The sequence below is a fragment of the Chiloscyllium punctatum genome, chromosome 19 (assembly GCF_047496795.1).
Source record: "Chiloscyllium punctatum isolate Juve2018m chromosome 19, sChiPun1.3, whole genome shotgun sequence".
In the NCBI taxonomy this organism is placed as follows: domain Eukaryota; kingdom Metazoa; phylum Chordata; class Chondrichthyes; order Orectolobiformes; family Hemiscylliidae; genus Chiloscyllium; species Chiloscyllium punctatum.
In genome coordinates this window covers 74,175,185-74,200,043 of record NC_092757.1, presented here as the reverse complement: position 1 = coordinate 74,200,043, position 24,859 = coordinate 74,175,185, and the positions used below count along the sequence as shown (strand labels likewise).

Here is a 24,859-nt window from a genome sequence, read left to right as displayed (position 1 = left end):
AAGAGCACTTTGGGATGGGTAATAAATGCAATCCTAGGCAGTGATGTCCACGTCCCATAAATGAATAAAGAAATGTGGCAAAAGGATTCTGGCCTGTTATTCTCTTGGGCAAGTGTACAGCAAATTAAACTTAATATTGACACATTGGAAGTAAAAATGAGCAACTTTGATATGCTACAAGGGGATTAGGATTACCCTGGGAGACTTTGAAATGGACCTGAAATGATAGTAGGCATTCCAAGAGCAAGATGATATGGAGTAGTGATTAGATTGCAGTTGTACATAGAAGAATGATATAATTGTTATGTAAATGGTTATGCAATACATTTCAAAAGAGACATAAATGTATTGGAAAGCAAACACAAACATAGAAGCTTGATCTAGTAAGTGTAGAGGAGATAAGTTATGAAAAGAGAGTATAACCCCTACAGCATAGGAGATTGTAGAACATAGAACATTACAGCGCAGTACAGGCCCTTCAACCCTTGATGTTGTGTCGATCTGTGAAACCAATCTGAAGCCCATCTAACCTATACTATTCCATTCTTGTCCATATACCTATCCAATAACCATTTAACTACCCTTAAAGTTGGCGAGTCTACTATTGTTGTAGGCAGTGCATTCCACATCCCTACTACTCTGAGTAAAGAAACTACCTCTGACATCTGTCCTATATCTATCACTCAATTTAGAACTGTGCTCCTCGTGCTAGCCATCATGATCCAAGGAAAAAGGCTCTCACTGATTATCTTTTGTCTCAATTAAGTCACCTCTCATCCTCCCTCTCTAACGAAAACAGCCTCAAGTCCCTCAGCCTTTCCTCATAAGACTTTCCCTCCATACTAGGCAACAACCTAGTAAATCTCCTCTGAACCCTTTCCAAAGTTTCCACATCCTTCCTAAAATGCGGTGACCAGAACTGTACACAGTACTGCAAATGTGGCCACACCCAGAGTTTTGTACAGCTGCAGCATGATCTCATGGTTCTGAAACTCAGTCCTTCTACCGATCTTATTGAAACTAAGTCCTTCTACCGATTTATCGATCTTTGCCTTGAAGACATTTAACGTCCTGGCCTCCACTGCACACCATGACAATGAATTCCACAGGCCACTTTCTGGCTGAAGAAATATCTCCTCATCTCTATTCTAAATTGACCCGCTCTAATTCTAAGGCTGTGCCCACGAGTCCTAGTATCCCTGCCTGACAGAAACAATTTCCCAGGATCCACCCTTTCTAAGCCATGCATTATCCTGTAAGTTTCTATTAGATCTGCCCTCAACCTTCTAAACTCTAAAGATTACAATCCTAGGATCCTTAGCCGTTCATCGTATGTTAGGCCTACCATTCCAGGGATCATCCATGTGAATCTCCGCTGGACATGCTCTAGTGCCAATATGTCCTTCCTGAGGTGTGGAGCCCAACCTGGCTCTTCTTAGCTCTCTTTTTAGGTCTTCCTGGCTAGCTTGTAACTCTCAAGTGCCCTAACTGAGCCATCATATCTCATCCTAACATAAGCCTCTTTCCTCCTCTTGATAAGAGATTCAACTTCTTCAGTAAACCACAGCTCCCACTCTCAACAACCTCCTCCCTGCCTGACTGGTACATACATATCAAGGGCAGATTAATGGGCAGTTTCAGTGGGAAATTTCACTTATTAAATTTAAATGAATGTAGCCTCAGTCAGTTGGGTCTGTAGAACAGAAAGATACAAATTTAAATTGGTGGAAAATTTAATCTGCATCTTAGAAAATATTTCTTTGAAATGGAGGTGGCAGGGTGGCTCAGTGGTTAGCACTGCTGCCTCAAAGCACCAGGGACCCGGGTTCGAATCCAGCCTCCGGTGACTGTCTGTGTGGGTTTCCTCCACGTGCTCTGGTTTCCTCCCACAACCATGCTAAATTGCCTACAGTGTCAGGGGTGAATATAGGGTAGTGGAATGGTTCTGGGTGGGTTACTCTTCGGAGGGTCGGGTGTGGACTTGTTGGGCCGAAGGACCTGTTTCCATACTGTAGGGAATCTAATCGTATACAGAATGCTAACCAAGAAAAATTCAGGAAAAATGATGCAGCAAATTTTAGATGAGGTTAAGCAGTTGATTTGAAATACCACAGAATGTTTTCATTTCTTAATCTTTACCTTTTTCTTTACTCCTGCATTACTTGCAAATTTTTCACCCTCCTGAGTGAATTATTTCTGGGGCATAGTTCCAGGGGACTGAGGTCTCTATAGTGCCACAGTTAAGTAGTTCCTGTGTAACCATAAGAAAAAGGAATCTTGTGACACAATAATAGTGTTCCTATGTCTGGGTCGCAGCGATCTACAGCACAGAAAATGGCCCTTTGGCCCATTGAGTTCTGTGCTGGTCAAACACAACCAACTAACTATTCTAATCCCATTGTTTAGGGTCAGAAGGTTTGGGTTCATGTCACCCCTGTCTCAGAGTTATGTCATAAAATATCCAAATAGGCTGATTGTGAATAGTTTTAAAGGGAGATTGGGGCATGATAGTCAACCATTGTAAGCATGGAGTCCAATCATGTATCCACACACACATCCCGCCAGGAACTGAGATTTATATCTTCCCGTTTTCAGAATTCAAGATGCTCAGGCCTGATGTACCATATCTGCCTTCTTTCTTGAATGAGATTAGCTGATGTTAGAGGCTAAGAATCATACCTGGGACACTACCCCATCGCTGAATCCAAACCAGTTATTGCATATTTCAACGGAGTAGTTGAGGAACACTGCTGACAAATACATATAATTACACTGTTTAATCTAAACAGTAATTTCAACTGAACTCTGAATTTATAAAGAAATAAAATTCTGTAAATTTATTTGTTTTTACATTTATAAGTCTCTCAGATACATTTGAGCATTTCACATGCAATGACTTCTCTGAAGAGAGAGCAATGTCATGTGGGCAAAAAAAGGCAGTCATGTTTCACACAATGTAGTGCATTAAGTTAATCGTGTATTTATTTTAGGCAGGTTAAGGGATGAAGGTTTGCAAGAAAAATCAGGGAAGCCCCTGTTCATCTTTGAGTTCCATGAGATTTTTGGAATTGACTGAACCAACATAAATCAGTGTTATTCTGTTGATTTAAAATCTCTCGAAAGGATGACACCTCTGACATTTGCACTAAAGCTGATTAAGGAGTAATATAATATCTTTATCCTGTAGGTGTTGGTTCAGGTAACAAGACAGTTGATGGATACAACACAGTTTTGGGAGTAAACCACTTGGGTCACTTCCTACTCACTCATCTTCTTTTGGATCGGCTGAAGCAGTGTGCACCGAGCCGGATTGTTACTGTTACTTCTATGATGTACCGTTTTGGCAAAGTCGACTTCAGTAACCTGAATCCTCCTGGTAAAGGCTCCATTCAGCAGATGCGGAACTACAGCTGCAGCAAACTGTGCAATATACTTTTTGTCAGAGAACTTGCCAATAATCTGGAGGGAACTAAAGTTACCTGCTATTCTGTTCATCCAGGTGAGCAGAGAATTATTTTAACAAATACTTTACACACACCAGTTTTTGATCAGTCAATCAAATAGTTTATTGAAACTAGAAAGAAGACAAATATTGTTCAATTGGGTGGGAAGAATTTCTTTTTCCAGTTTAACAGTTTTGAAACATCTAAATGAAGAGTGTAATTGTAAATATTAGATTTCTACCATTTTGTTTTCAAACTGGTGTCCAATGTATTTCTGTACATAGAACAGGTCACAACAGTTCTTCATTTTAAAGGATAACTTTTTTGTAAGAAAGAATGAACATGGGCAAAATCTCAAAACCCCACACATAACTCGTGAACAGCATGCAGCAGTTTGTCTTGGGAACAGGTAATCTCCAGTCATCCATTCAGTTAGAGAGCGCATTTGGCAGGCAAACTAGAAACAAAAGTGCAAAAAAAATTCTTATGAGCTGGTAACTAGTACTGGCTCTTTTCATGTTGGTCACATGTGCTTCAACTGGATTGTTATTGTGGAGGTGGGAACCCCAAGTTTGAGCCTCTATGCAAGTAATTTTAATAACTGTCAAAATTCCTGATGTCTACTTATCTGATTCTCTACCCCCCCCCCCCCCCCCCATTTATCTTTGTATACATATCTAATTGCTTTTTACAAGTTCCTATGCAATCTAATTGTATGATCCTTATTATGAGGTACATGCAAACATAAGAATAGAAGTAGTTCTGCTGCTCAAGTCTGGTTTGCCATTCAATAAGATCATTGGCTGTTCTGTTTTGAATTCCACATTCCCTTCTTCTCCTGATAACCTTAAATTCCTGTTAGATAAGGAAGTCAACCTAACTCTGCGTGAAAAATATTGATGGCCTCCCCTCCGCTGCATTCAGAGGCAAAGAGTTCCAAAGGCACACAACCTCAGAGAAATAGAATCTCTCATCTCTATTCTTAAAGGGAGAGTCCTAATTTTCAAACACTGCCCTCAACTCACCAACAAATGTAATCATCCTTTCCACTTCACTTTATCAAGACAGTCCAGGATCTTGTATCCTCCAATCAAGTCATTCCAAATCTTCTAAACTACAGTGGAAACCAAACAAACCTGTCCATTTTTTTCCTCAAAAGACCATGTAAAGTAATCTAGTAAATCTCATCTGAACCACCTCCAAAATATTTACATCTTTCCTTAAATAAGAAGACCAAAACAAATAGATCATCTTAAAATGCAAGTAGAATGGCTTTAAAAATGTTGTTTTTCCAAGGGCAGATCAGCAGTTATGTTATCAGGTGAAAGGTGATTTGGAAGAACCTATTTCAAAAATGAGGAACTTGTACAAACTCAACTTTTTTCATTGATGTTTTTAATTTCCAAGTTAACTATAAAACTGGGAAATCAAATAAAACAGACAAAACTTTTTTTTTGCTAAAGAAGACCAAGTAGGAATAATTTTCCAATCAAGTTGCAGTGAATGACTATAGATTAAGTGAGAGGTGGAGATTGAGTCAGGCAACCTGAGAAACTTACTGCACAATGTATAGAAAGCTTGACAGTTTGACATTTTTTAACTTTTTCTTACATTCTCATTGATTTTTAAGTAAATTAATTTATGATAAAGTCTGTTTTCAATAAACAATGCTTTGTCTTTCTTACAGGTGTGGTGAACACTGAAGTATTCCGTTACATGAAATTCTGGCAGAAAATGCTTTTTTTTCCTTTTGCTGCCCTTTTCTTTCGAACCCCAACTGATGGGGCTCAGACGTCCATTTACTGTGCTGTACAAGAAGGTATTGAGAAGTTCAGCGGCAGGTACTTCACAAACTGCAAGGTTCAGGAAGTCCTCCCTCACGCACGTGATGATGCAGTGGCCAGAAAGCTCTGGGAAGTCAGTGAAAGGATGGTTGGACTCCGGAGCTATTAACCGGTGAAGAAAGTTGTCTTCAGAATAACAGCATATCTGTAAAGGGCTCTGACTGTTATCACTAACTTAAATGTGGGAAACCATTTGTGCAAATATACAGTGCAGAAGCTTTTTTGCCCCCACTTCCTATGGAATCTTCCAAATTTCTGTCACAAACTAAAAAGACCAGTTCAAAGGGAAAATAACTCTCAACTCTAACTTCTGTTTAAAGGAAACTCTTATAGACCTCCCCTTCTCTTTTAGATTAAAATGTACAATTTGCAACAAAAGACATTCCAACAAACCAAATAGAAAATATATTTTTGATTAACTGTTCAGTAAGGTAATTCCAAAACCTATTAAAAATGAATTCGGTTCCTTCAGTTCTTAATTCAATATAGGAAGTTAGTGTTATTTTGCTTTCTCACTTCTCACTAGTGTTTTACAGATGGAGATCAGTAAAATTATTGCAACAAATACATGGATGAAATGTATTTTCTGTTCCTGCTGAGGATCCATCTACATCAAAAGTTGTCATTTTAAGAAATTACTTGTTCCAGAAAATATGCAGTTGAAAAAAATCTGGACCGTTTATTTCTTCCTTTTTTTTTGAATGTACTGCAGTGATTCAGCAGGAAACAGTGGTTTTCAGTACCTTATTGTGACCATTGTCCTCTGTAAGCATCTTAATCAGCACCAGCTGAGAGCTGTTCAGTCCACACTCTCTAACACAATCATGCAGCAAGGCCACTACAAAGTAATTTTAAAAATTACCATCACTATTGTTTAATCTCTTTGGTCTCTCCTATCCAGACACATTGTGGCCAAAGTAGTCTTGGAACGTATAAAATTTCCCTCAGACATTTTCTTTTTTGTAGTCTTTCCTTTTCTTTCTGTATATTTTGACTTCTTAAGATTCAAAATCCTTGCTTTTTCATTGAAATGTATTTATTTCATTTTGACTGCTTTGTAGCTGCACAGTAACATCGCTGTTCCTGCAGCTGGATACTATTATGCAACAAATTCAAAGTTGAAATTTCTTACAGTGCCATTGGCTGACCAGTCTTTAGTACTGCAGTCATCTAAAGAAAATTATGTTTGGAGCATATAGCACAGTGGTAGAGTCCCAAGATGTGACAAAACAGGTTGATTAAAACTTTGATTTGACCAGTAAAAGTTATCAGAAAACAAACATCCCTGATAATTCTCTTCAAAGATGATGAAATAAAGTTTAAAATGCTAAATTTTTAAAAAAATAGAATCATGGGCATGTACAGCTCACATATTTTCCTTCATACTCTAGTATTTCAGTACAGTTGTTGTATGTACATTTTACACTACGATAGAGCTGTCTAATGTAATTGATTAGTGCTCCAATAAAAAAATTAATCCTTTCCTAGTTGTTTCAGAGAAACAAATGTTTTGTGAATTCTGTCTTCCAGTTAATATAATTTTAAGCAAAGTAACAATTCACAGCTGATTTAATAGTATGTTGGGTGAATGGTGGTTGAGGTGAAGCAAAAAATAGGATTAAATAAATAATTTTTAGGTTGGCCGGTTGCTGCTAGTGAAGTAATGCAACAGTGAGAAACAAGTCCACAACCGGTCACAACATTTTTTGATTAGATTACTTACAGTGTGGAAACAGGCCCTTCGGCCCAACAAGTCCACACCGACCCGCCGCCACCCATTCCCCTACATTTACCCCTTACCTAACGCTACGGGCAATTTAGCATGGCCAATTCACCTGACCTGCACATCTTTGAACTGTGGGAGGAAACCGGAGCACCCGGAGGAAACCCACACAGACACGGGGAGAACGTGCAAACTTCACACAGTCACCTGAGGTGGGAATCGAACCCGGGTCTCTGGTGCTGTGAGGCAGCAGTGTTAACCACTGTGCCACCCATACGAAGGCTTTGGAAATATGGCAATTGGCCTCCAAATTTGGTAATTGCACTAAACTGGGTGGGAATGTTCCTTGTAAGGAGGATGCAAAAGGCTCCAGGGTGACCTTGAACCAGCTAGGTTAACGGGCTAGGATGTGGTAGATGGTATATGATGTGAAGACGTGTGAAGCTATTCACTTCAGTAGGGAAAAAAAACAAAAAGGCAGAATATTTATTAAATGGTGAGAGCCTGTGAAAGCGCATAATTCCAAAGGTGGTGTCCGTGAGTCACTAAGAGCTAACCTGCATGTGCAGCAAGCAATTACGAAGGCAAACAATATAATGGCATTCATTTCAAGAGGACTTGAGTATAGAAATAAAGATTGTCCTGCCTCAGTCAAATACAGCCATAGTGAGACCATACCTCGTGAAAGTATGTAGACGTGCTATTAAAGGAATTCAGAAGTTCGTCAGATTAATCCATGGGATGCTTTGTGAGGAGGGATTGAGGAAACTGGGTCCATGTTCCCTAGAATTTCAAAATTGAGGGGGGTAGTTTCATTTAAACCTACACAGTTCTTATAGGGCATTTAATGATTAATATTAGTTACAATATTTCCCTGGATGGGTGACTTTCAAACCATGAGACATAATTCCAGGATAAGGCATAGGCCATTTAAGACTGAGATAAGGATAGTGAATCTTCAGAATTGTCAACCACCGAGCCCTGCAAAAACTCAACAATAATGCATGTTCAAGATGGAAATCTTAGTTTTCTATAGACAATTGACATGAAAGGATCTGGAGATATACCCCAGTGCCATTGGCCTGGACTATCAGCCGTGATTTAACTGAATGGTGGTGCAGGCTCAATGGCCCTGTGTTCAGGATGGAAAACAGTTTTGTGACATCTGTGAGATTCTCAATATTTCAATTGTAATGAGGTCAGCCAGCTGGACTTAGAATATGAATTCCTGATTAGGGCTGTCAATCTGGTCCAATTAGGGAGCCCTAGCTGACAGAGTATTGCCTTTAGGGAGAAGTGGGCACCGTGGAAGGTGGAGTGCTTTATTCCCCCCTCCAAGTCTATTTTGTTTTAATCCCTACTCTTCCCCTTCACTTCATATAAGCATTGCCTTTATTTGGCTTTGCTTTTATTGGTTCACTGGCCACATGGGTGTGTTCCTGATGGTGGAAATATTGAATAAAGTTTTTGCACAGGGTATTTTCACTGAATCACTGCACTTACACACACATACACACACACGCGCGCACACACAAAACACGGGTGTAGTGGGGTAAAAAATAAGCTCTACTGCAGTGCATGGTGGTGTAGGGAGAAAAATCAAAAGGAGATTCAAAATCTCTCTTCAAAAACAAAAAAAGGAGAATGTCAGTGATACACTTTAAAAGGTGACTGAACGAGGCAGAACGAAAGTCTAGGACTATTTGTGTCATGTGTAAATGAAGGGTGACTTGGTGACACATACTAGCCTCTGTGGAGCTATTTCAGTAGCGACGAGAGTAAAGTATGATCCTGAAGAAACTTGTTTGCAACAGTCATCTTTGACTTGGGATGCACATTTCTCATATCATGCTTTCGTTTGAGAAGCTTAACTCATTCGATTCTGCCTTCAAGGACTGAGCCCAGTATGTGGAAAGAATGCATTATTTTTTCCGGGCAAACAAAAAGTAATCAGTAAGTCCCGTGACAGCCTGTGGAGCTACAGGTTTGTGTGTTATTAGAAACCTAATTTTCCCCGAGGCACCAGATACTTAATCCTTTCATGAACTGACAGACATATTTAAAAGAATATTACAACTCCAAGCTGTCTCTAATTCTAAGATACTATTATTTTTGCTTAGCAATTTGAGAATTAAGGGAATCCATAATTGGAAATTTTGACTAGGTTAAGATGACCAGCAGAAGCCTGTGACTTTGGTTTAACCCTGAGTGAAATGCTTTGAGACTACTTGGTATGTGGAATTAATGATGCAACTATGTAAAAACGCCTATTAGCCAAGGTCCAACTGGACTTCAAACAGGCTTTATCATTGCAAAATACGCATATGAGTTGCAGGGTATTTCGAAGAAAGTGAACATCCTCACCAGTCCAACTGAGCTTGGGGAATATCACTTCAGTGCAGGCAATGCTTAGCCTGAACATATCCTGATCAGAGGAACTAGCTCAACATCTTTCAATCAGAAAATGGCTGCCTGAATGAAGTCCTAAGTAAATGCCCATGGTCTTCCAGAAAGGTTCTAAGACCATTAGAGGAGCAAAGGTCAGCTTGCATCTTGACCAGGAAGCAATTCTACAATTCTGCAAGGCCTACCCAGTGCCATTTTTCTTAAAGGCAAAAGTAGAGTCAGAAATCAGAAAGCTGGAAAGGGGCATCCAGGCATCTCCAGAATGAAGATATTGGTGAGAAGTCATGTCTGCTGGCCAGGATTGAATACAGACATAGTCGTGTTGGTGGGGCAGTACCCAGAGTGCCAACAAAGACAAAAAGTTACCACCAACAGCTCTGCCACTGTGGGAATGGCTGGATAATCCTTGGACTTGGTTGCATGTCAACTATGTAGGTGCTTTCAGGGGTTCAATGTTCTTAGTCATTGTAGACACCTATTAACGTGATTGGACGTGCATAGTGTCCATTCATTAAACACAGGGATGACAGTAGAGAAACTATGTACATCTTTTTAAATGTATGGAGTCCCAAAAGCATTAGCCATAGATAATGGGCTATTGTTTACCAATAAAGAATTTGGGCATTTCTTAAAGTTGATTGGGACTGACATGTAAGGACAGCTCTTACTACCTATCATCCAATGATTTGGCAGAAAGAGCAGTCCAAACTTTGAAGGCTGGGTTGAAAAGAAAACAACCCACAGCCTTTCTAGATACCAAGCTGTCACGGTTCTTATTTGATTAGAGAACAACCCACATGCAACTATAGGGATAGCACTAGCAGAGTTGCTAATGAGAAGAAGATTGCACAGCAGGTGAGGTCTGATCTTCCCGACCTGGGAAAGACGGTGAAACAGCATCAGGAACACCAACGCCGGACAAAATGTTCCACCAATGGTTTGATACAGGGAATAAAGTTTGGTGTAAGAATCACAGAAATGGCCCTGCATGGGTAAGAGGTATGGTCGACACAAGGTTGGAAGCAGTGACATGTAGAGTTCAGGTAGGTGCAATGGTCCTTATGAAAGCCGTGAATTCACCAACGGTGTGGGAATGAAATGTGCCCTGCCTCTTGAAAGAGTTGGGAAGACTGCCGGAACCCTTGGATTCACTCTGTCCATCAAAGCATTGATGAGATGGACATGACGGACGTAGCCATCTTGACGCTTTTGCTGCTGGAAGAGAGTGAAATTCTATTGAGGCACTCCTGGCGCAAGAGGCAGTCTCCCATGTGTTAGACACTGCCCAGATCAGATGCCAAGATGGAGGAATCTGGCTCAGTGCTAAAATGCCCATGAGGCTTTCCAAGAAAAAGAACCAGCCTATGTCCTCAGACTCAGAGAGGGAGAGATGTATTGATTGTAATGAGGTCAGCCAGGTGGACCTCATTGAAAAGTGTTCCCTGATTGGGGCATTTATCGGTCCAATCAGGGTGCTCCGGCTGACAGATGAAAAGGGGAGTATCAGAGATACTGACAGTCTGATGATTAACTCTAAAGATGCAGCTGTGGTCAAGGACCATTTATGTTAAACAAAGGGTGACTTGATGACAGATACTACCCTCTATGGAGTTATTTCACAAAACATTCTTCACTTTAATACATTTTATTTGCATGATATTCAGCACAGCCCCCTTAGAAATGTTACTTTCAAAAATAAATGCCTCATTTCTCTCAAAATTGGCCTCTGATCTCTGGTTCAAATCTTAGATCAATGTGTACATGGTGCCAGGTTGGGGAAAGTTGCCTGGTGTTTTGCCAGAAGGGAAAAAAAAACATAGTGCATTTTGCTGACATTATTCAACTTTAACTCGAGACTAAAAAGGAATTCATTTCACAAGAACAGTGCCTGGATTGAGTTGGACCTAACCCGAAAGGTTGTTCTATGCCCTGGCGGAGGAGGGAGAGTGTCAGCTCGGACGAGCTGAAGCTGGAGATGGACATGGCTGAGCTGAAGCCCCGCTCTTCGAGAGACATTAATGTCCCTTCAATGTCAGCAGCGGCTGCAGGCTGGAGAGGTGACTGGGATGAAGGAGGAAGGAAGCAACAAGGAGGACAGGGCAGGGTGGGGGTTGGTGGGAGAAGAGGATTAGAATAACATGGGGGAGGATGGGTGCAATCGGAGGTGCTAAGAAGAGGATGGAGATAAATAGGGGCTTGAAGGTTGGCGGATTCATCAATGAGAGAACTGATGTAATATTGGCTGACGGGAGCAGGAGTTAAATGTACTCATTCAACCGAACCTGTCCAGTGTGGAAGAAACCCCTTTAATTAGAAAGAAAAACAGAAGTTGCTGGAAAATCCCAGCAGGTCTGGTAGCATCTGTAAAGAGAAAGCTAACATTTCGGGTCTTCCCTCAGAACCCTTTGAATTAGGAAGCAGGTGTACCCAGCAAGATAAATACTACGGTAACTATGTAACTAACGTTACTTACTAGAATTTTAATCCCCTTCACGTTTCCAACCCTTTCTCCACTTTTACTATTAAAGCCTCTTATTTGTTTCTCCCCCTCCCATTTCGGAAACTGTGTGTGACTTTTCTGATGGCCAAGTGAGCATTCCACAACGTTACAATAAAAAGAAGCTTTATAACCAAAACTTTCTTCCAAACATGTTGGATCACTAAATATATGCCAGTGACTACCAAAGTGGGAAGAATACTATTAATGATTGTGAGTAGTGAGGAGTCATGAAGTGTGAATTATTCGGTTTTATATTCTAAAGCATGTATTCCCAGCACTGTATTGTGATCGCGTCATTGCTGCTTCTTGCAGTGGTCAGGTGCCGGTTTATTCCCTTGTCCTAACATATGCTGAAAAATAATTCAGCTCCTTCAGACAGAACTAGAGAGAATATTGGGTAGAATCCCTTTGGTCTTGTGTGACTCACCTACATTAATAGAAATCTGATTATTAACTACTCTTCTAGTCACAGTTAGTATGGAAGGGAAGAATGAAGAAAACTGTCTTGGCTGCAAATAAAATAATACAACTACTTGCTTCAGTTTTGCATATTGAAAAAAACTGTAATGCAGTCTGGCCACTATCAAGTCATAGAGAAGTAGAGATGCACAGCACAAAAAAAGAGCCTTTGGTCCTACTCGTCCATGCCGACTAGATATCCCAACCCAATCTGGTCCAATCTATCAGCACCTGATTCATATCCCTCCAAACTCTTCCTATTCATATTCATATACCCATCCAGATGCCTTTTAAATGTTGCAATTGTACCAGCCTCCACTACTTCCTCTGGCAACTCATTCCATAAATATACTACTCTCTGTGTGAAAAAGTTTTATATCTTTTATATCTTTCCCCTCTTGCCATGAACCTATGCCCTCTAGTTCTGGACTCCCCCACCCAAGGGAAAAGACTTTGTCTATTTATCCTATCCCTGCCCCTCATGATTAATAAATGTCTGTAAGGTCACCCCTCAGCCTCCAATGCTCCAGGGAAAATAGCCCCAGCCTGTTCAACCTTGCCTTATAGCTCAAATCCTCCAACCCTGGCAACATCCTTGGAAATAGTTTCTGAACCCTTTCAAGTTTCACAACATCCTTCCGATAGGAAGGAGATCAGAATTGCACGCAATATTCCAAAAGTGGCCTAACCACTGTCTTGTCCAGCTGCAACATGACCTTCCAACTCCTGTTCTCAATACTCTGATCAGTAAACAAAAGCATACCAAACCTCTTCTTCACTATCCTATCTAACTGCAACTCTACTTTCAAAGACCTACAAACCTGCACTCCAAGGCCTCTTTGTTCAGCAACACTCCCTCAGACCTTACCATTAAGGGTATAAGTTATACTAAGATTTGCTTTCCTAAAATGCAACACCTAAGATATTTCTAAATTAAACTCCATCTGTCACTCCTCTGCCCATTGGCCCATCTGATCAAGATCCCATTGTAATCTGAGGTAACCTTCTTTGCTATCCACTACACCTCCAATCTTGGTGTCATCTGCAAATTTACTGACTATACCTCTCATGCTCACATCCAAATCATTTATATAAATGATGAAAGGTAGTGGACCCAGCACCGATCCTGTGGCACTCCACTGGTCACAGGCCTCCAGTCTGAAAAACAACCCTCCATCTTCTACCTTTGAGCCAGTTCTGTATCCAAGTGGCTAGTTCTCCCTGTTTTCCATGAGATCTAACCTTGCTAACCAGTCTCCCATGGGGAACCTAGTCGAATGCCTTACTGAAGTCCATATAGATCACGTCTACTGCTCTGCCCTCATCAATCCTCTTTGTTACTAAAAAAAACTCAATCAAGTTTGTGAGACATGATTTCCCACACACAAAGCCATGTTGACTATCCCTGATCAGTCCTTGCCTTTCCAAATACATATACATCCTGTCCCTCAGGATTCCCTCCAACAACTTGCCCACCGCTGATGTCAGGCTTACCGGTCTATGGTTCCCTGGCTTGACCTTACCACATTTTTTAAACTGCGCAGAATGTATTTTAAACATTAAGTATAGGCTACTATTTACAATTGGGTAATGTATTTCTGATTTTTAATATAACATGGGGAAAATACATATTAAAACTAATTAGCACCTGCAAACAAATTCTCATTTATATCAACTGTACTCTTTTAAATCTGCTTCCCATGCCATCCCTCTCATTACATTCCCTTCAGTTTGTTAGGGAACACTGCCATTAAACCCCTTCTTCCTTTGCCATTCCACCCCTCATTTCATCCTGACCTTCAACTCCTTTACACAGTTTTTTTATATTTGATGAAGTTGTTCTGCATGTGTGGGATGACAAAATAAAAGTACTTGGGTACTGCATTTATTAACAAATAGACTCCTTAAGCTGATCAATGAAATCAATCCAGACAGACAAGATTTGCAGTATTTTTGTAGTTATTTGAACGTTTGCACTGGTGAAAATATTGTGCTGCTTTTTAATTTCTTCAGCCACCTTTTCTTCACTTGAAAAGTCTCAAATTTCATTTAAACTTACATACGGTAAGGAAGTCCAAATGTGTGGGATTGCTTTCTTGACTATGCATGTTGTTCAAAATCACAAATGTCTACTCAATTAGTGACCATGGGATCTATTTGTGTGTATGTCTTGTGTATACTATTTAAAATACCTAGTTCAGATGTTTTAAAGTATAACTTTCGGTTTTGGGAATTCAACTTTGAATCTGTAGAAAATGGGATGAATGCAATTGAAGTAAGCATGGGATCTATTACAATTAAAAGTTTAGGGCTAGGTTGACTTAAAAAGTTAACAGCCAGAAAATAAGCAAAACAAGGGACAATCAAAAGATGGTAGATGGTAGTTTTATCTCTAAAAATAGCCGAAGCTGAGGAAAGGTCTCTAGAGACATTGCATACGTACGTTCAGTCCAAATGGAGTTAATGACTTTAAGGTAGATTAGTCATGTGAAAGGACTTTTGAGGTGTAAGAAGTAAACGTGAGTATGTAACACAGATGTACGCAATGCGTAGTTATAAACCATATTTTTGTTATTTATTTTACTTTAATATTTGTTTTATTTAATTCTTTTAGACATGTTTTTAAAAATATCATTAAATCTTTTGGCATTATTCTCTAGGTTAAAATTAGGTATTTGGATTTCACATCATTATAAGCAGTCCCCCACTGGAATGTGTAAATTTGTATTAAATGTCCCATTTGACTTTAAATGCAGGTAAATGTTTGTTTCTTTCCAATTAAAAACAAATATGCACAATTAACTTTCTGAGATCTGATCATTTCAAAAACAAAACTTTACATGAAAATAATTAGTTTACAAGTAGTCCTAAATATAGATTTACTTAAACTAAATTCTTAATCTAAATCCCTGTAGGGAATCTAAGATAAATTGTTAAATGCTAATCTTTTATCTAGGTTTTATTTCAAGGCACAATATTTGGAATATCTGCTCTTTAATATCTGCCAAGTTTGAAGTGTGGTAAAAGTACCTTAAGATTCTGTCTTGGTAATGAGTGAAATATTTGAGATGTGTAAGATTCTATCTTTAATATTTTGCTGATGCTTTCTGAATTGCACAGCTGATCCAATGCACCCATGTTCTATTTGTAGAGAGGGTCTGTGTTCCACCTCAGGATTCCAGAATATATGGAAAGTCATTACATACCTACATCATTCCTCAGACACCTGAGAAATATAAATATATTGAGTAAGTGCTTCTATGTTAGACCAGGTCTGTATTTGTTTTTTGCATAGACTTGTCTGATTTTGCATGGAGTTGGCTTTTAGCAGAAGTAATTGGGTGGTGCAGGTTACGGTTATGTAATCACAGTCCAAACTAGAGGTTTGTGAGAAGTGAGATCAGAGTGGTGCTGGAAAGGCACAGCAGGTCAGGCAGCATTCAAGGAGCAGGAAAATACTGGAGACATTTTGAGCAAAAGCCCTTCATCAGGGATGGCCCCCACAGACACAACTCACCTGCACAGGCATGTGTAGAGGAGTGGCATCAGTGGGGGTATTCCTGATGAAGGGCTTTTGCCCAAAAAGTCAATTTTCCTGCTCATCCTGCAGCCCTGACCTGCTGTGCTTTTCCAGCACCACTTTAATCTTGATTCTAATCTCCAGCATCTGCAGTACCCACCTCCGCCTTTGTGAGAAGCCTAAATGACTACAATACATTTCCTAGCCCAGATACCGCACATCATGGAACTCTCAACTCCCTATCATGGAAAATAATTGGCAAGTTGTGAAGTGGTACCAATTTGTAAAACAAATATTTTCACAAGATATTTCAGATAAAGGCCACACATTTGATACTACCTTTTCAGCAACCCCAACCTTTTCTCAGTGTAATGTTTGACCATTTTATAAATTAATCCCATCACAGAGTCTCAAGCTGTCTAGCCAGCTGTTAAATGTTATGACATCTCAAACACATTGAGTGTTCTGAATAGGATCTCTTCCCATTTTATCCTGCTGCTGATGATAGGCAATAGGAATGCTACATCATCCTTCAGTTTTCTAAAGCAGTATGTGGCTGTGTGTTCAAAGGCTATTCAACTATGGAAGATATCGCAAGAACTGAATTGTGAATGTATTGTAAATTGTACAGTAAATCTTGTACAGTAAAATTTTGTTTCTTCAAAAACATGTAATATTTTGCTTTATTTTCTTAGTATATACCTTACTTTTTCTCTACCTTTAAAAATAAAGTTTAAGGTTACTGATTTTTGAGAAGATTTGTAGCTCAGGTTGATTCACAAAGGCCAGGAGAGATAATTACAGCAGTGGCTCAGCATTTAAACGTGCTGGAGAAACCATCAGAATCTATAGAGATGGCAAAGATTCAAATGCAAATGAAGCAGCTCGAGTTAGAGGTGAGAGATAAGGAAAGGGCAGCTGAAATGAAACAGTTTGAGTTACGATTAAAGGCAGAGAGGGGGAAGAAGAGAGAGCAGAGAAAGAAAAAGAGAGTGTTTGAACTTCAAAAACTTACACTTCAAAAGGAAAGTTAGCTTAAAAGGCTGGAGATGAAGGCTGAGGGTAGGCTTAGTGAGGAAGAGCGTGAGGATGAGCAAGCCCCTGGTAGTCAGAAGCTGAGTGAGAAACTGTTTAAGTATGTTCAAGCATTGCCTAAATTTAATTAGAAGGATGTGGAAGCCTTTTTCAGCTCATTTGAAAAGGTGGCTAAACAAATGCATTGGCCAGTGGCAATGTGGGTTTTCTCAATCCAAACAAAACTTGTAGGTAGGGCTAGTGAGGTATTTGCAGCACCATCAGAGGAGGTATTTGGGGAGTATGAGGAGGTGAAAAAAGCCATTTTAAGTGCATATGAGCTTGTACCAGAAGCTTATAGGCAATGTTTCAGGAACCTAGGGAGTCGTCCAGGTCAAACTAATATTGAGTTTGAAAGGATCAAACAGAGTAATTTCGATAGATGGATTAGAATTTTAAAGATCGAGCAAACCTATGATGCTCTCAGAGAGGTAATTATTATGGAGCAATTCAAAACTTCATTTCCTGAATTAATGTGAACTCATGTGGAAGAGCAGAGAGTTAAAACAGCAAGGTTAGCAGCTGAAGGGGCTGATGATTATGAGTTGGTCCATAAAACTTGGTTTGGCTTCCAGACTCAATTTCAATCCATGAGGGATAGAAACTGGGGCAAAGTGGAATCCTCACGTGGAAAGGAAAGATAGATCTCAGTGGAGATCATAAAGAGAACTTACCACAGGGTAAAAAAGAAACCCTTGATGGGGACAAAGAAATTAAAAGGCTCCAGTGTTTTCATTGTAATAAAGTGGGCCACATAAAATCACAGTGCTGGTGGGCTAGGAGAAAGCCAGATGTAGGAAAACCAGACAAGTCTGGAAGTTTTGGATTAGTACCAAAAAGCACAAAGGAAGTTTAGAAACTGCCTCAGAGTGTACAAGATGATCAGAAGTTGATTGAGGAGGAAGTGCCAGATCTGCTTTAAAAAATGCATGCAAGGATAAAGTTTATTCACAAAGGCCAGGAGTAGTAGGTAAGGAGGTTACACTATTAAGGGACACAGAATCCTCTCAGTCTGTAATGCTGAGGAATGAGGAGAAATGTACTCCTGAGGGACTATTGCCAGAAAAGGTACTGGTAACAGGAATTTATGGTTAGACAAAAAGTGCTCAATTATGTAAAGTTAAGTTAGAGAATCCAGAGAAGAGTGGGGAATTTGTGGTAGAGGTACTGGACAAACTCTCAGCTCCAGGAATAGAATTTGTCCTAGCAAAGTTTGAGAAGATTTGTAGCTCAGGTTGAGGTTCTGTATGTAGGTTTGCTCGCTGAGCTGGAAGGTTCATTTCCAGATGTTTCATCACCCTACTAGGTAACATCTTCAGTGGGCCTCCAGGCAAAGCACTGTTGATAATTCCTGCTTTCTATTTATATGTTTGGGTTTCTTTGGATTGGTGATGTAATTTTCTGTGGTGACATCATTCCTGTGGTGATATCATTTCCTGTTCTTTTTCTCAGGGGGTGGTAGATGGGGTCTAACTCAATGTATTTGTTGGTAGAGTTCCGGTTGGAATGCCATGCTTCTACGAATTCTCGTGTCTCTGTTTGGTTTCTCCTCGAATGGATGTGTTGTCCCAGTTGAAGTGGTGTGCTTCCTCATCTGTATGTCGTGTTGTGGCTAGTTGATGATCATGTATCCTGGTGTCTAGTTTTCTGCCTGTTCGTCCAATGTAGTATTTGTTACAATCCTTGCATGGTATTTTGTGGAAAATATTAGTTTTGCTTGTTGTCTGTATAGGGTCTTTTATGTTCATTAGCTACTGTTTTAGTGTGTTGGTGGGTTTGTGGGCTACCATGATGTCAAGTGGTCTGAGTAGTCTGGCAGTCATTTCCGAGATGTCTTTGATGTAGGGGAGAGTGGCTAGGGTTTCTGGACGTGTTTTGTCTGCTTGTTTGGGTTTGTTCCTGAGAAATCGGTGGACTGTGTTCATTGGGTACCTGTTCTTTTTGAATACACTGGAAAGGTGATTTTTCTCTGCTCTGAGTAGTTCCTCTGAGCTGCAGTGTGTGGTGGCTCAATGGAATAATGTTCTGATGCAGCTTTGTTTGTGGATGTTGGGGTGATTGCTTCTGTAGTTCAATATTTGGTCCGTATATGTTGTTTTCCTGAGCACGCTGGTTTGAAGTTCCCCATTGGCTGTTCGCTCTACTGTGACATCTAGGAATTGCAATTTGTTGTTGTTTTCCTCCTCTTCAGTGAATTTTATGCCAGTGAGGGTATTATTGATGGTCTTGAAGGTTTCCTCTAATTTGTTTCATTTAGTGATGACAAATGTGTCATCAACATAGCGCACCCAAAGTTTGGGTTGGATGGTTGGCAGATCACAACCCATTGACATTTGTGAAAAAGACTAAGGACAAATATGTCAGACTGTTTAGATGGAACTTGTTATTGCAGCCATTCAATTTGACAATTGTGCATGTAGCAGGTTGCGAAAATGTGATTGCCGATGCATTACTGAGACTCGAATGAGATACGGAGGTGTTTGGAGGCGGGTGTACTGAGGCCTGAATTTGCATGTAGTTGTGCATGTTTGCATGTTTATAGTTAGTAAAGTGTTTATGTGTGTTTAGACTACTAACTGGGTTTTGAAGGATTAAAAATGAAGCCATCGTTTGGTATTGATGGTTCTTTTTTTAGAGGTGTCACAAAGCTAGTCCCTTTTTCCCTAAAAGCTGTTCCTTGGCTCAAGGAGACTCTGTCCTTGATTTTCTTTTCATAGGGGCAAAAAAATCTGGGCCAGATTCTGATCAGTCTAGTTTGGTACAGAGATGAAAAGGATTTTGAGAGGTCCTTTGTTTATATGTAAACAGATGAGACTTCAGGCCAAAGCGGTCATGTTTTAGAAGTGACCTGTATAATGAAAGGGGCGTGGTCAGCTCCCTACTGAGCTGAACAGTTTGAGTTGAGTTTTGAACTGGTTGGAAGTTCAAAGGGAGCTGTGTGGAAACTCTTTCTGCCCTTCAACTTCAGCCTGTAAGCATATGTTCCATTTTTACTGGTTTTTAAAGAGAGTTTGCTTATTGGGACTGTTGTGTATATTTGGAACAGAATAAATAAGTCTAGTTGGATAGGCTCAGTTCTGTAAGGGTTCTTTATTCTGTTCTTTGTGTTTCATTGTGTAATTTTGTGCATAAATTTTTGTCTGTTTTAAAATCTAGTAGTCAACCTTGCTAACTTAATGCAGGTAATTTTCACTGTACACTTTCCGAAACAAATTGCAAAGTCATGGTCTGAGCTGCCTGCCTAAGAATGTTTTGAGTGGTCTGGTTTAGTCCATGACACTAGTCTGACTTTGCTAATCTTCTTTGGGATCATAACATAATTTGATGGTCTGGGATCATATTATTTTATTTCTGTTTTCATTACTTAAAGTTTCATGCTTATTATCTACTTTCTGCTGTGGCCCCTGCAGAACCACGTTATTTCCCAACATTTCCAGAAAATGGCAGGGGACAAAATCTGCTGCTTCTAGCTTTTTTTTGATGAATGCGGGGACAGAGAGGGCCTAAAATAGAGCTCAGCAGATCCTTCTATCCAATAGAGGACGCCTTCACCATTAGAATTGATGGCTGCAGACTGACATAAAGTCAAGGCAGAGTGAAGGTTGAATAATCTATTGCACAATTGCCAACACTAAATTCCAAAAGTGACTTATCTGTATATTAATCCATTACTAATAGATATTTAAATCTGCGATGCTGTTACATGAATCATTAAGATTTAGCATGCAGGTACAGGAAATAATTAGGAAGGCAAATAGATGTTGCAAATGTAATGAATCATAAGAGTGGTGTTGTAATTCAGTAGTACTGGTGATGAAGTGGTAATCTCTGTGGCATATTGAGTTTGGGAGTGTGGTATGTGGGGAGTTGCAGATATGACTGCCACCTGATTAACTGCAGTCCCACTGATGCCCTGCCATTCTACACTGTATTCTTCAACCATTTTAAATTTTCTTTGACTTTGGCAGGCTTGCAAAATAATTGGCTATGAGAAATAATAGGTATGGTTGTGGATAAGATATATCTGTAACTAACATACCTTTCAAGTAAGAACATGGCAGTGGTTATTTAGTGTAAATAATAATATGCAACTTACATCTACTTTGGATATGTTGCTATCTATTGCCATTTCTTCTTTTACACTTCAATAAGAAGAGGTGGTGGCATAGTGATAATGCCTAATGATCTGCAAGAGTAGAAAATGCTCCCAGGACTTAGGTTCAAAGCCTACCCCAGAAACTGATAGAGTTTGAGTTCAGGTCAATAAATCTAGAAAATAAAGCTGGTCTCAATTTCATTGGAAATACTGTATTTTTGATTGTGAGCTGAAATGGGAAAAGGACTGTTTTAAAAAAAAACAAGGATTGTGGAAGGGATTGCTACACTTTTTAAAAGCTGGCTACGAACACCATTTAAAGTGCTGTTTGTACGACTACTTATTCAAAGGTGAGCTGGGTGTGGACAACTGAAATACAGCTGGCAACAAGTAGCTGATTGGTTTGTGGAGTCAATGACAAAGGCTTTCCGCCTGCCAACAACTATATGATTGGCTCTGAGGTAGCTGAACAGCTTGTAGATGTGAAGAATATGGCCAGACTACTTGAGACCTGTAAATGGGCAGGTAGTGTTTCTGTCTCTCGCTCTCTGCAATAAAATAAATACGTGCTTTCCCTCACCAGGTGTTGTAAACTGGTTTTAGTAGCTAGGAGACTTTACAAAGCAACTAGTTCACAAATTGTATCTTCTATAAGGTACTTGAAAAGTACCTGGAGGTGAGAAATGAACAAAGTCCTTACAAGGAAAACTATTAATAAACAAATAATTTTGGCAAGGATTGTTGAACTGTCTTTCCAATTTTCTCATCACTTATAACAATGTCTCCATGTACGTGTAAGGAGAGTTTTATATAGGTAAGTGGGATTTATAATTTTAACCAGTACAAGTATATGTCACCCGTTTTTAGTTGTTTAGCTGTAGCTAGAATCTACTTATTTGTAATAAGTAGTAATGCTTGTTCACTATAAGATCTTAGTTTGTGATTTCTGTTAGTCTGGTTGTAAAAAGACAGGCTGATTTGTGGAATATTGCATACTTTGTTAAAATCTTTAACTGTGCCTGCTCCTCTTCCGTGGTTACATTAGAGTCTGGGTGTCTCTGGAGAAGGAGCACGTGGTGTCCACCAACACTCTGGAGTTGTTCAGGGAGAGGTGGGCGCTGCAGGGAATGGAGCGCATTATTTTCCCCCTCCAACTCTATTTTGATTTAATCCCTGCCCTCCCCTTCACTGTTTGATCACACAGCATTGCCCTTTGATGTGAAGTGCGCTGCTAGTCACTGGCCACTAGGGTGTTTCTTTTCTTCCTGGTGGTGGGAATTGAATAAAGATTCATGTACCTTGTGTCTTTCACTGTGTCTCACACCTGCACACACACAACATGGGTGCTGGGGAAATAAAATAAGCATTACCAAACAAGAAGAAAAAAATTTTTTTTAAAAATCTTTAACTACTAACCTTGTTTTGTCTGTCCAACTTGGTGACTCCAGATGAACAGTTGAATCTGAAGTGACCTAACAAGTCACTCAATTGAAGGGAAACAAAATGCTGGGTTTGCCAGTGAGTGCCACATCCCATGAAAGAAGCATTAATTCACAAATTTTCAAACTATTTTTAAAAAATCAATGTTTAGTGTTAAACACAACTTAAGACACTCTACACTCACATACACACACATATGCACACTTTCTCTCACACACTCACAACCCCCCAACCCAGAACACACACATGCACACATATACATATATGTTTGTAAGGTGAATTTGTACTTGCACAGTTACATTGTACTTTGGTCAAAAGCTGCATGAATTCATGTAAAACTCTGTTATCTCACTTTTTAGATTGGAATCAATCTAAACATCATAGCACAACAGAGAACACCGGGGGCCAACACCTTCAACATATTAGGTAAAAACAATGACTGCAGATGCTGAAAATCAAATACTGGATTAGTGGTGCTGGAAGAGCACAGCAGTTCAGGCAGCATCCAACGAGCAGCGAAATCAACGTTTCGGGCAAAAGCCCTTCATCAGGAATAAAGGCAGTGAGCCTGAAGCATGGAGAGATAAGCTAGAGGAGGGTGGGGGTGGGGAGAGAGTAGCACAGAGTACAATGGATGCACAACATGGTTGAAGAGCTTCAGAGCAGAGGAAATGACCTGGGAGTTGCAGTGGGATAGGGACTCCCTGAGATTCTTGTAGAGAGAGGAGGAAAACTTCTTCAAGGCAGGCATCCTTGCAAGAGGATTCGCAGTAGGGTTAAAATCAACAAGGTAAAAACAATGACTGCAGATGCTGAAAATCAAATACTGGATTAGTGGTGCTGGAAGAGCACAGCAGTTCAGGCAGCATCCAACGAGCAGCGAAATCAACGTTTCGGGCAAAAGCCCTTCATCAGGAATAAAGGCAGTGAGCCTGAAGCATGGAGAGATAAGCTAGAGGAGGGTGGGGGTGGGGAGAGAGTAGCACAGAGTACAATGGGTGCACAACATGGTTGAAGAGCTTCAGAGCAGAGGAAATGCACAACATGGTTCCTCCTCTCTCTACAAGAATCTCAGGGAGTCCCTCTCCCACTGCAACTCCCAGGTCATTTCCTCTGCTCTGAAGCTCTTCAACCATGTTGTGCATCCATTGTACTCTGTGCTACTCTCTCCCCACCCCCACCCTCCTCTAGCTTATCTCTCCATGCTTCAGGCTCACTGCCTTTATTCCTGATGAAGGGCTTTTGCCCGAAACGTTGATTTCGCTGCTCGTTGGATGCTGCCTGAACTGCTGTGCTCTTCCAGCACCACTAATCCAGTACCTTCAACATATTGTCTAGCTAACACCAATTGTTAGTTAACCTGAAAATGCAACTTAAAAAAAAAGTTTTGTGATTTACACATGAAAGAAGTGAAACTATCATGGTATTCAAACAGATGAAAGACTCAACAGACAATCAAGGTATTTTTCAATGTATAATTTCAGTTACATCACACTGTAAACTTTTGCTATAAATTCTGTGCTTTACAACTGTGTCCTCCACAATCACCGCTCCGAAAGCTAGTGTGCTTCCAATTAAACCTGTTGGACTATAACCTGGTTCTGGATCAGTGGTGCTGGAAGAGCACAGCAGTTCAGGCAGCATCCAAGTAGTTTGAAAAACCAAGGTTTCGGTCAAAAGCCCTTCATCAGGAACCTGGTGTTCTGTGATTTTTAAACTTTGTACACTCCAGTCCAGCACCGGCATCTCTCCCAATCATGGAGAGCACAAGTAATGTTGTGGCTGTTACTGGTGAAGTCGAATCCAATTCAACTGAAACATCATGTCTCGGATCAAGGTCAATTTTTGTTTTTTTTTTAAAAACACTCACCTCTTAGTTACAACCAAGATCAGTGCACACTCTTCAAATCAACATGTTGCGGGTCATAGATCCGGGTCCCGGTTGACCCCGGAATGAAATGCCGCGCAGTCAGGCGGTGGTCGCCGTGGAAACCCCCCTCCCCCCTCACTCCTCCCGGTAACTGGGCTATTGTTGCTGAGGGCAATGACGAGCGCCGAGAATTACTGGGCCATCGTGCGCTACCTGACCGACAAGAAGCGGCCGTACGCGCCGGGTACCACCGAGCACAGCAAGCGGGCCATCCGCAAGGCGGCGGCCTGCTATGTGTTCCGGGACGGGCTGCTGTTCTACCAGCGGCGGCGGAGGGACAGCGGGTGCCTGGACGAGCTGGAGGTGGTGGTGGACGAGCTCAGGCGGCGGGACATCTTCTGGCGCTGCCACATCAGCCGCAGCGGCCGCCATTACTCGAGGGAGATCACCGGCTTCAAAGTCAGCAGCGGCTACTGGTGGAGAG

At 40.5% G+C, this 24,859-nt stretch overlaps 2 protein-coding genes and 1 long non-coding RNA gene across 6 annotated transcripts in view; 2 read left to right on the top strand and 1 right to left on the bottom strand.

Annotated features, from left to right (window-relative positions):
• LOC140491478 (dehydrogenase/reductase SDR family member 13-like) overlaps window positions 1–6,747 on the top strand; it is a 21,678-nt gene extending 14,931 nt beyond the window's left edge. Inside the window, exons 4-5 of the mRNA XM_072589685.1 lie at window positions 3,188–3,499; window positions 5,131–6,747. Coding sequence (XP_072445786.1) covers window positions 3,188–3,499; window positions 5,131–5,396 — 578 coding nt within the window. The 3' untranslated portion in view covers window positions 5,397–6,747. The remainder of the gene's footprint in view (window positions 1–3,187; window positions 3,500–5,130) is intronic.
• LOC140491479 (uncharacterized) lies at window positions 3,542–24,470 on the bottom strand. Its single transcript, XR_011963321.1, has 3 exons — window positions 24,376–24,470; window positions 22,364–22,411; window positions 3,542–3,900 (listed from the first exon to the last, which is right to left on the bottom strand). It is a non-coding gene; the product is annotated as an uncharacterized lncRNA (long non-coding RNA).
• The window catches only part of LOC140491477 (zinc finger and BTB domain-containing protein 11-like), a 42,150-nt gene continuing 41,750 nt past the window's right edge, over window positions 24,460–24,859 (top strand). For all 4 annotated transcript variants that reach the window (XR_011963320.1, XM_072589682.1, XM_072589681.1 and 1 more), the window contains exon 1: window positions 24,460–24,859. Coding sequence is in view for 3 of the 4 variants with exons in the window: in XM_072589682.1 (XP_072445783.1) it covers window positions 24,550–24,859 (310 nt within the window). In the remaining variant the exon portion in view is untranslated.